The 12,521-nt window shown below is 37.8% G+C and overlaps 3 protein-coding genes across 3 annotated transcripts in view; 2 read left to right on the top strand and 1 right to left on the bottom strand.

Moving 5' to 3' along the window:
* The window catches only part of FAM185A (family with sequence similarity 185 member A), a 203,239-nt gene that overhangs the window by 78,342 nt on the left and 112,376 nt on the right, over positions 1–12,521 (top strand). The gene's annotated exons all lie outside the window — the stretch shown is intronic.
* Positions 1–12,521, bottom strand: part of CCDC146 (coiled-coil domain containing 146) — a 111,642-nt gene that overhangs the window by 79,924 nt on the left and 19,197 nt on the right. The window lies entirely within an intron of this gene.
* Positions 1,648–8,030, top strand: FGL2 (fibrinogen like 2). The gene is made up of 2 exons (XM_024738111.1): positions 1,648–2,341; positions 5,124–8,030. The coding sequence occupies exons 1-2, from the start codon at positions 1,726–1,728 to the stop codon at positions 5,828–5,830; spliced, it is 1,323 nt and encodes a 440-aa protein (XP_024593879.1). The 5' UTR covers positions 1,648–1,725; the 3' UTR covers positions 5,831–8,030.

The raw sequence follows: 12,521 nt of genomic DNA, 5'->3' as shown, positions 1-12,521 counted from the left end.
TTGTGGCCTCTCCCGTTGCGGAGCACAGGTTCCGGACGCACAGGGTCAGCGACCATGGCTCACGGGCCCAGCCGCTCCGCGGCATGTGGGATCTTCCCGGACCGGGGCACGAACCCGTGTCCCCTGCATCAGCAGGCAGACTCTCAACCACTGTGCCACCAGGGAAGCCCAAGAATGTTACATTTTATACACTGCATATTTTTCCTTCAGCACTGCACCACTCAAAATTTTTGTAACTATCATTCCTGTATGAGGGGAGAATAGCCAAATTTTTCCTTCACAGTTACAGGAACAAAGGCTCAGCAAAGTTAATGATCTATAGATCCAATAAGAAGTAGATGCAGGGGTGGAATCTAGGTCTCCTGAATATCCAGGAGTAAATACAGTTTGGAAGTGTAAAGTGAGCCTGACACATTTAGAGCACATGTATAGTTAGGCTGAATGGGAGTGTTTGGCTGGAATGAAGGAGTATATAGAAAAATCATAGGAAATCAGGTTAAATAAATAAATAAGAGACAGATTACAGAGCACTTTAGATAATACAATAAGAATTTAGATTTTTAGCCATAACTTTGAAATTATTTTTAAAACAATAAAATCCTTTTTTAATAAGAAACCTTACATGAGATGCCAATATGTAAAATAAATTCAAAGGAGGTGGTTCCTTCACTAGAAGCTGTTCCCCCTTCCTGTCCTCAGCCTCTCAGGAGAAGAGTTTGAAAACCATGAAAAAAGGTTTGAAAAGTGTGAAAAGTCATGAATGCAGACGTGTTTTGGGCAAAGCAGTGACATAGCAAGTGGCATAGAGACCAGGTGGAGGGCTCACTGCGGAGGCAGAAACACAGAGAGGGGACTGCTAGGGCTGCCCGCGGGGAGGGAAGGCAAAGATGCCGGAGACAAAAGAAGAATCAGAACCGAGATGGGACAGACTAGTTCAGAGATTCGTACTTGGCAGATGTGGAAGGACAGTACAGTCACAGAATTGGTGAAGAGCAAAGGAGAAGGCTGCTGGTTTTGATGAAAGGCAAGGATGTATTTTAATGGTGTTTTTGTCAGTTAGACATTCCTCCTATGCTATGCAGTGGTCGGAGAAATAGAAAGCAGCACTTTTTTCTCTACCAGTTTTCTTCCCTTTTCAAACAGATGAAACAAAAGTCCATTGCAAGAACCAGAAAGCTGAACTTCATTATATTTAAAATTTTAAGTGCTTGAGATTTCACCTGAAAGCCCAACGTGAAGAAAATACAGAATTCTCAATGCCCCGTTCCCAGAAGGAAAAAGAACCGTTTCCATTTTTGTAACATTTCTGTCCTTCACATAATCTGGATAACTAGCACATTCAATTTTATCTTTAAAAACTATTTACTCCACTGTGGAGTTAAGTATCATGAAATGATTTACTTCAAGTATAATTATTTTAAGATTCAAGATTTTTCTTGTGCTTTTTAAAAATAAAAGATGAAAGTGAAACTTGTTGAGTATATGCATCTGACCAACTGCAGGAATTCCAAAACGGGTGGTTTGGATTGAGAACAAATAACAGTTTGGGGCACACTGAGTTTGATGAGGACGATCTCCTCTTCTCCGCGTTTCTGAGACTGGTGATGCAACGTGCTCCCGCCCTTTTCTGAGAACAGGGAAAGCCTGACTCAGGAAGGCAGCTGCAGCTCTTAAAAAGAGCTCCAGCCCGCCCCCTTCTCTGCTGGGGCGAGCGCCACCGCAAAGATGAAGCTGGCGAAGTGGTGCTGGCTGAGCTCCGCTGTCCTTGCTGCTTACGGTTTTTTGGTTGTGGCAGACAATGCAACAGAGGAAATTAAAGATGAAGCAGCCCAGGACGCCTGCCCGGTGAGACTAGAAAGCAGAGCGAAATGCGAGGAGGGAGGCGACTGTCCCTACCAGGTGAACCTGCCCCCGCTGACCATTCAGCTCCCCACGCAGTTTGGCAGGATCGAGGAGGTGTTCAAAGAAGTCCAGAACCTCAAGGAAATTGTAAAGAGCCTGAAGAAGTCTTGCCAAGACTGCAAACTGCAGGCTGATGACAACCGAGACCTGGGCAGAAGTGGACTGCTGTTACCCGGTACAGGAGCTCTGGGAGAAGCTGGTGACAACAGAGTTAGAGAGTTAGAGAGCGAGGTTAACAAGCTGTCCTCTGACCTTAAGGATGCCAAGGAGGAGATCGACGTGCTTCAGGGTCGCCTGGAGAAGCTGAATCTTGTAAATATGAACAACATAGAACATTATGTTGATAGCAAAGTGGCAAACCTAACATTTGTTGTCAATAGTTTGGATGGCAAATGTTCATCTAAGTGTCCCACTCAAGAACAAATACAATCACGTCCAGGTATGTATAATGTTTTCTTATCATTTGTTCATGAATGTTATATAGGTAGACAGTATCTATAAACATTAACCTTATCATATAAGTTAAATAAGGGATGAATTATATAAGTTAAGCCTTTTATTCATCAAGGTGATACAGAAAAAACTATTATCTTTGCACAGGTGCCCACAGAAAGGAATAGGACCTAATTACAAAAAATCATGAGTTCTGTATGCGTTAGAAAGCACTTTCAATTTCAAAGATCTTATTTGCTGATGCCAGAGCTACACACAAACAGAAGTGGAGGGAGAGAATTTCTTTTCTTTATTTTTTTTAAAAAACATCTTTATTGGAGTATAATTGTTTTACAATGGTGTGTTAGTTTCTGCTGTATAACAAAGTGAAGCAGCTATATGTACACATATATCCCCATATCTTCTCTCTCTTCAGTCTCCCTCCCACCCTCCCTATCCCACCCCTCTAGGTGGTCACAAAGCACCTAGCTGATCTCCCTGTGCTATGCGGCTGCTTCCCACTAGCTATCTATTTTACATCTGGTAGTGTATATATGTCCATGCCACTCTCTCACTTACTCCCAGCTTCTCCTTCCCCCTCCCCATGTCCTCAATTCTGTTCTCTACGTCTGCATCTTTATTCCTGCCCTGCCCCTAGGTTCTACAGAACCATTTTTTTCTTGTTTTTTTGATTCCATATATATGTGTTAGCATACGGTATTTGTTTTCTCTTTCTGACTTACTTCACTCTGTATGACAGACTCTAGGTCCAGCCACCTCACTACAAATAACTCAATTTCATTTCTTTTTATGGCAGAGAATATTCTAAGAGAATTTCTTAACGTTTCAGTGAGTTTAACTTATTTATCTCTTCACTGAAGTGTTTGAAAACAGTAGAGTTAAGGCAGTGTTTGGGGTTGTACTCTGTTCTTTGGAAATCAGTTTATTTGTGTGGTCAGGTGACTGACTGCTCCTTATATGGCAACAAGAGACCTCTGAAAGATTTTAGCAAGTAATCTGCAGTTCATAATCCCAAATGTCTAATGGAAATGGGAGATTTTATAGATGGGATAAAAGCAGCTATATGGCTTCATATGTGTGCAAAACTTTTTGCTTTTAGACCTAGTGGCCCAAAAACATTTCAAGGGGCGTTTTGGCATGCCACTAAGGGAAGGAATACATTCTTATTTCTTCCTCTCTTTCACTAGAATTCAAGCATGTAACAATAGAACCCATCTTCCCCATCCAGATTATTTGCTGATAATCTGAATTAGCTTTAATAAATATATGTTAAAGGCCATAAACCTAACTGCCTGTTCCGCCCATGAACTGCTAGCTGTGGCACTGGTTCCCCCAAACCCTGGTTTTTCCACATGAGTTTCTGGGACCATTGCTGATGGCGGTCTTATCACACTTTGGAAAGCCATCTCTGCATGAGTGTGAGGTTGAAGGGATATGGTGCCTGAAGCAGAGATCATGGCCCTTAGAAACAAGCACCTCATGCATCTTCCCTAGGTAGATTCCCCAGGGAATCTACCCAGGGAAGGTATTTGGGAGATTCCAGGACCACTGTTGCTAATACTCTCAGCAGCCTGCATCTAAATGTGCCCTGCACATTGTAAGGCAGAGTTTCACATCTTAGGTGACATACATGGGTGAACATTAGATGTGGTACTGCATGGCAATTTGTAAGGACAAGAACAAGATTCTACTGTCTTTTTTTCTACTAAGTTTTGGGGAACTATCTGAATATTCTAAGTACACATGAATAGATTATTTGTGGCTCATAAGCGGCTTGTATTAAACTTGCCTGATCCAGTACCAATTTTTTAAAAAATTATTTTGGAGTAACTATCTGTATTGGTTCCTACAGAATCACATTAACTGTTTATTACACTAATCCTGAGCATAATCCCCTGTGGTTTCCTTCTAGAAACCAGACATGTGAAACACTAGCTAAATATTTTCCTGGATAATAAATTCAGAGTAAGAATATTGGTATATTATTGAAGTTTTTAAAAAGAACTTAAGCTTCTGTGTCTAATTGTCAAGCAAGTAAAATAAATGGAAATGTTGATCAATGCTGTATTTTAGAATTTTAATAAATCATTTGGAACGATCCTATAAAACTGCCTGAAAGTGGAGTCTATCAGCCTCTTTAGGTGAAAGGATATAGAAGCCTGTGCTTCCTCTGTATACATGGAATGCAGTTCTAGGAGCGTTGGAATCATCTGACTTTCAGGACCAAGGGATGCAGTGGTCACAAGGACAAGCTTTGCAGCCAGCCAGATCTGAGCTCTGTCCTGGCTCTGCCTTTTAAAGCTTCTGTGAAGTTGGGCAAGCCACGGATCCTTTTTGAGCCTAATATTCTTTCTCACCAGCAGGTTGTTAATAATATCTACATCATAAAGTTCATGTGCAGATTAAGTGTGAAAATGTTATCAAGTCTTTGGCAGAATCCCTAGAACACATGCGGAGCCCTCACTAAATATTACTGAGTTACTAAAACTATCACTTTTATGTCTTCTTGTTGTTGTTTGTTGGTGGTGTTGTCAGTATTATTACCAACCAAGACTGTGTTGGGGAGCTTTGTCTGCTTTATGACACCAGGTTCTTGTTCTGAGGTGTTAACAAGCATTTGCTAAACAGGTTCAAGTAAGTTTAGCTGAGCAAGGTTTCATTATCACCATTGATCGAATTATAAAACTGCTTTCGTGCATATAAAGAATTCTTTAGATGCCCAGTTTTTATCAACAAAATCCAATGCCTTTCTTTTTTTACCCCTGCAGTTCAGCATCTTATATATAAAGATTGCACTGAATACTACACGATAGGCAAAAGAAGCAGTGAGCTCTACAGAGTTACACCGGATCCCAAAAATAGTAGCTTCGAAGTTTTCTGTGACATGGAGACCATGGGGGGAGGCTGGACAGTGCTGCAGGCACGTGTTGATGGAAGCACCAACTTCACCAGAATGTGGCAAGACTACAAAGTAGGCTTTGGAAACCCCAGAAGAGAATTTTGGCTGGGGAACGATAAAATCCATCTTCTGACTAAGAGTAAGGACATGATTCTAAGAATAGATCTTGAAGACTTTAACGGTGTCAAACTCTATGCCTTGTATGATCACTTTTATGTGGCCAACGAGTTTCTCAAATACCGTTTACACATTGGTAACTATAATGGCACAGCTGGAGATGCCTTACGTTTCAGTAAACATTACAACCACGATCTGAAGTTTTTCACCACCCCGGATAGAGACAACGATCGATACCCTTCTGGGAACTGTGGGCTGTACTACAGTTCAGGCTGGTGGTTTGATGCATGTCTTTCTGCAAACTTAAATGGCAAATATTATCACCAGAAATACAGAGGTGTCCGAAATGGGATTTTCTGGGGGACCTGGCCTGGTATAAGTGAGGTACAACCTGGTGGCTACAAGTCCTCCTTCAAAGAAGTCAAAATGTTGATCAGACCCAAGCACTTTAAGCCATAAGTCACTAATGCTCATTCTTTTGGGTATTCGTTACCTAATAGGGCAATTAATTCCTTCAGCACTTTGGAATATGTTTCATACTCTTTTTCCATGGCTTAAAATTTCTCTCTGAGCAGTGGGTTCTTATGCTATACAGCATTTGAAATAAAGCTGAAAAATACGCCATTTAAAGAAGTCCTTTGTTGCTGTTATGCTGTTATTCAAATAAACACTTGCAAGCAATTGGGAATATTGAGAATCACACAGTAGATTTATAATTCTCTTAATGTCTCTTATTTGAAAAGTTTTTACTCATATTACTCACTCTAATTTAAAAAATACTTGTTTATTCAGTAGGCTAGATTTTACACAAGTAACCTGTATTTTGACTATGACTTAAACACATCTTTTCAGGCTATAAATAGTTATTGGGTATTTATTTGTCTCTAAATACCCTGTTCCTCATTCTGAGATAAACTTATTCAATTTATGGCATTTACAGCATTTTAATTCCCAAGCAAAGGGAAATATACGTAATTAAACCTGTTCCTGCACTATTCGTGAAATGTAACATTTTATCATTTAAAATATTTTAAAAGGTGATAGCATAATGTCACTCCTAAAAGCATTCAGAAAATGAATTTAACCTTAAAGACCATGGTTTAAAGGTAATTCATTTATAGTTTATAACTCTTTAGATGTTTGATGGTAAAAACTGCTTTAACATGAAAAATATCTTCCTTTGTTCTAATGCACAATTGTTTTTAATTTGAGACTGCTCACTACTGTGCGAGACTACTGGTAGACTTTCTTTTGGAGAGGTAGGTGTGGGTGAGGAGTGAAGCACTTACATGTAGGCCAATTTTATATCCAAAGCGATAATATCATTAAGTGATTCACTTCATAGAAAGCTACGTTTTATAGGACAAATAGATAAATCTATTTATAAAAAAATATGAATTTTGAAATATATAGAACCGTAGTTCAAATATTATATATTTCAACCCTAAATGGTATATTGCTTGTTTTGCTGTCAGAAGATTCAAATACGGGTGTTTATTTTTTTTTAACAAAAGTATCTGGAACTTTTATAATTCATTAATTAATTCCAGAATGCAAAAACGATATTCAAAAGATTATAAAAATAGTTTGTTAAATTTCACCATTGTAAAAAGGGACCATTTCAGAGAGAACAGCTGTATTCTAATGCACGTTTAAAAAAGTGCTCTAGGATAAAATTTGAAAAGGATACACCATACTGTATGTGAGTCATAGAAATACATTCAACGTTCAATTTCTGGTGTCTGTTTCTACTAAAGGAACCAAGTTTTCAAAAATAAATTCACAAAGATGCAGCTTTACCCATTATTTGAAAATGATTAAGGAGGATAGTAGCTTTAGGTAAGAAGTTAATTTTTCAACTAATGTCTTTTATAGAAAATTCTAATCAAAAAGAAGCAAGATATTCTTTTAAAAATATATAACATACAAAGTGTTCAGGTAAACATGATGCAAACTCTATTATTAATACTATTAAAATACTAAAGCAAGAGAAATGCAAATAGAATTAAGTGATGACAAAAATATAAAATATCGTAGATTTCAGAGGCTTCATATCTACTCAGTAATACATCAAATGTAAACGTTGTAACTAATTTATTCTTTATTTCTCTCTCTTTTCTGTTTTCTAAAAAAGACTATGAAGATTTTGATATTATACAATGTATTAATTTCAGATAAGGGCATTTTCACTTACTATATATAACTATTAATATATGTATAAGTTTAGGTAAATTTCTTTGATAAAAACGGACTCCTTAAAAAAATACAGTTCTAAAGAAAAATAGCTCATATAGCAAGTGTCCACTGATTTAATAGGAACTAGGTATCATTTCAGGAGAATCTGGCAAATAATTCATTAATCTACATAAATACTTAAAAGCTTATCTTTCTATCTTTCCACATTATATTAAGTAACTAAAATTTTATTTCCCATTTTACTTTTATGGTACCTTTCTAATAACAAACTCTGTATCCTTTTTGAAATCATTTCATGTCACTTATTATAAAATATATTTTAGATTTTGGTCATCTTTAACATATTGATGGAAATAGATTATATCTGAGAGAGTGTTTTGGCTTAACATAACTGTTCACTACTATAAGCTAATGTTCATAAATGTGGATTGACGACTAACAAATACATTATTTTAGAGTCTTGTCTCAGTTTCATTTTACTGGCTAATATTTGTTATCTTAATTAACAAATTATTTCTGAGCTTTATCATACTTTGAAAATATTGGCTAAAATTAGGCCTCTAGAAATTCCAAATGGAACTGGCTCACGTATCACAGAAAAAAAATCGGATTTTCTGATAAGTAGTAATGCTCTAAATGAAATGATGACACATTCATCCAGTAAATAAAGAGCTTAAATATATGACGATAAAAGACAACCAAATAACAAAATTCACTGGTCCTTATTTCTGAATGGCTACCCAAGGAAAGGGTAGAAGGTTTAAAGGTAAAGAATGATGGGTAATGTTGTCATGATAAGCTCTTGCTTAGAATTCTTATTTTCCTTTATGTATAAATAGGTTTATGTTTTGTGTCTTTTAAAAGCCTTGTGAAATAAAAGATTTAATCTTCTCATCTATTTATTTCTTCAATGCAGAAACGTTAAGTATTATTTGTAAAATAATTTTTATATATTTACTCTTGGCTGAAAACTTGCATAATGTTTACCTAACTAGACAATATCTTTGACTCTGTGAAGACTTTAATGAGTACTATTTCATTAACAGGAAGACAGAGACAAACACAGGAACACCATTATCTTATTTCCCTCTAGAATACTGTTGACACATTTGAAATACAGAAGTTTCAGTTTCATTTTGCAGCGTTCAACTCCGTCTCCCCTTTTTTCCATCATTCTTGCTGTTCTAGTTTAGCCCTCATCATCCTCTTAGGATAATGCAAGCCCTTCTTGATAGTGACCTGTGCCCCCAGTTTGAATCTATTCCAATCCATCCTCCATATCACTGCCACAGGGATTATTCAAAAGTACAATTCTGATCATGTCATTTTCCTGCTTAAAACCTGTCAACAGCTCCTCATTTTGTATATGATAAAATCCAGCAAATAAGCCCCTTCGTGCACCGATTTCTGCCTACCCTTTCAGTGTCCTCTCTGCCACTACTCACACTCCTGCCAAACTGAATGCCTTGTTGTTCTAGTACAAACCATGTTCTCTCATATTTTCATTACTTGGTGTTACTGTTCCCTTGGTCTAGATAGAATGCCATCCTTGACCCCCCACTGAGTTTTGTCTTATTATCCGTAATTAAGAACAGGGACTCAGCAGCCAGACTAACTAGGTATGAATTTCAGCTCCATTATTTGCAAGCTGTGTGAAAACAGGCAAAACCACTTAATCTCATTGCTCTTTGGTTCCTTCAATTATAAAACTGGGATAACAGTAGAATAGAGTTATTGAGACGATTAAATGAGATAGCATATGCAAAGCACCTAGAACATACATATATATTATCATCATCATCATCATCATCATCCTAAATAATTATCTTTCCTGATGACATCAGGAGGGGTTTGGTGCCTTGTCTCTTTGGTCCTATACCGTCCTATATATTCCTTATTATATATTACATTATTCCATAATCGTCTAGGTTCTACCCTAAAATCAATCTGTTAGGCTAGGATGTAAAGGAAATTTGAGACAAGAGTGTTATTACTCAAAGTGGTTCATGAATATGTTACCATAGATGAAGAGCTGTAGTCTAAAGAAGCCAGAGTTACAACTGGGGAAGGAGTAGGTACCATCAAATCTGAGGATCTGTGAGGTTGTGATGCGGTTTAGAAGTGATTGACTTCAGGGGAGGATATGGCAGGACAGGATCACATATACCATAGCATTGCGTACATGAGAATGACAAACTTTTAGAAGGGGTTCTAGGAACATGCCTCTGGGTATATATCATGCAGAGGAGTATGGTTGTACTAGGCCAGACAGTGATTGTTCTACCTGGCTGAGTTCCTAGAGAAAAAAGTAGTTTTTCATACTTATACCATATTGCAAATTTGAAATTAATTTTAATCATACAAAATGCTTTAATTTTTTTAAGTTATAGCTTAGACTAAAGACCCCTTTGCAAACCACCTTCAATTCCAATGTCCTCCCTCTCCCCAGAGGTAACAAGGAGAGTTGGCTGAATCCAAATTCGAATTTCATTCTGTGCATTGCCGATTTGCAATGTTTACTGAATCATAGCTCTGCCAGGTTTCTTTTGTTTATTGATTGGGAAGAGTTGGAAGTGAGAGTAGGAGTGAGGGAAATTGGGGGTACTTGGAGAACTCGGAGTCCCCTGAATTCCCAAATGTGACTGAGCCTGCGTGACTCCTTGGAGTGGTCCCTCCCCCACATTCGATAGAGGTCTTCTTGCTGAAGGCACTGTTGTCTTCTTTCCTGAGGGAGTAATCTTTCAAAAAAAATTTTAATACAGTTTTTAAAGGTGACTTTCCATTTACAGTCATTACAAACTATTGGCTATACTGCCCATGTTACACAGTACATCCTTGGGTCTATCTTATACCCAATAGTTTGTACCTCCTGCTCTCCCACCCCTATATTGCCCCTCCTCCCTCCCCACTGGTAATCACTGGTTTGTTCTCTATGTCTGTGAGTCTGCTTCTTTTTGTTATATTCACTATTTTGTTGTATTTTCTAGATTCCACATAAAAATTATATCATTTATTATTTATCTTTCTCTGTCTGGCTTGTTTCACTTAGCATAATGCCCTCCAGGTCCATCCATGTTACTGCAAATGAGAAAATTTCATTCTTTTTTATGGCTGAGTAGTATTCCATTGTATTTATATACCACATCTTCTTTATCCATTCATCTGTTGATGGACACTTAGCTTGCTTCCATATCTTGGCAATTGTAAATAATGCCACCATGAACGTTGGGGTGCATGTATCTTGACAACTACATGTAAAAGAATGAAATTAGAACATTCTCTATCAAATGGATTAAAGACCTAAATGTAAGATTGGATACTATGAAACCCGTAGAGGAAAACATAGGCAGAACACTCTGACATAAATAGCAGCAATATTTCTTTGAATTTGTCTCCTAAAGTAGAGGAAGTAAAAGCAAAAATAAACAAGTGGGACCTAATTAAACTTAGGTTTTGCACAGCAAAGGAAACCATTGAGGGCTTCCCTGGTGGCGCAGTGGTTAAGAATCCGCCTGCCAACGCAGGGGACACGGGTTCGAACCCCAGTCCGGGAAGATCCCACATGCCGCTGAGCAACTAGGCCCAGGCGCCACAACTACTGAGCCTGCGCTCTAGAGCCCATGCTCTGCAACAAGAGAAGCCACCACAATGAGAAGCCCGTGCACCGCAACGAAGAGTAGACCCAGCTCGCCACAACTAGAGAAAGCCCATGTGCAGCAATGAAGACCCAATGCAGCCAAAAATAAATAAATAAAAATAAATACATTAAAAAAAAAAGAAACCATTGACAAAAAAAATAAAAGACAACCTACTGAATGGGAGAAAATATTTGCAAATGATATGACCAGTAAAGGATTAATATCCAACATATATAAACAGCTCATACAACTCAACATCAACAGAACAAACTACCCAATCAAAAAGTGGGGAGAAGACTTGAATAGACATTTTTCCAAAGAGGAAATGCAAATGGATGGCCAACAGGCACGTGAAAAGATGCTCAGCATCACTAATCATCTGGGAAATGCAAATCAAAACCAAATAAGATATCACCTCACACCTGTCAGAACGGCTATCATCCAAAAGAACAGAAAAAACAGACGTTGGCAAGGGTGTGGAGAAAAGGGAACCCTTGTGCACTGTTGGTGGGAATGTAAACTGGTGCAGCCACTGTGGAAAACAGTATGGAGATTTTTCAAAAAACTAAAAATAGAACTATCATATGGCCCAGCAATTCCACTCCTGGGTATGTATCTGAAAAAAACAAAAACACTCATTCTGAGGGAGTGATCTTAATTCTCCTTTATGCTTCTCCATCCCACTTCTCAGCATCCCCAGATCTGTAACCAGGGCAAGACATGCCCTCTGGTCAATTATAAAGTCAAACTGGCGGAGAAGCCTTTATACAACTTTGCTAAGTTATATCAGCAGAAAGCTGGGGAATATGCATAAAGACAGATTTTGAGGTTGCTTTTGACTAAAGAAGAAAAAACAGAATTTCATATGTGACCGAGTTCATTGATACAGGTATATTTACCGGAAATTCTGAATTCAATGGGCTAGTTTGGGCAGATGTGTTTGGTTCCAATAGTTTGATTAGTTAACACCTGCCTAAAGCAGAAACTAACACACCATTGTAAAGCAATTATACTCCAATCAAGATGTTAAAAAAAAAAAAAAAACCTACCTAGATTCAACAGCAGCTTGTATTAACTAAAGTTGAGAAGCCAAAAATTGTCTTGGAATTAAAAGATTTGTGAAGACAGAAATGTTAGAGTGGAGTTTGCTGTCATTCATTTAAAAGGTATTTATTGAGTGTATATGATGTGATCTTCAAGGAAGACCGAAACAGACAAGACCCCTATACTCAGGGAGTTTGTATTTAATCACAAGAGATGAATAAATAAACAATATATGATAAATGCCATGAAAAATTAAGCAGGGTAAAGAGAGG

Source organism: Neophocaena asiaeorientalis, unplaced genomic scaffold (assembly GCF_003031525.2).
Source record: "Neophocaena asiaeorientalis asiaeorientalis breed wild unplaced genomic scaffold, Neophocaena_asiaeorientalis_V1.1 scaffold170, whole genome shotgun sequence".
Taxonomy (NCBI): Eukaryota; Metazoa; Chordata; class Mammalia; order Artiodactyla; family Phocoenidae; genus Neophocaena; species Neophocaena asiaeorientalis.
The sequence above is the reverse complement of the archived record's forward strand: the minus strand, read 5'-3'. Positions and strand labels throughout refer to the sequence as shown.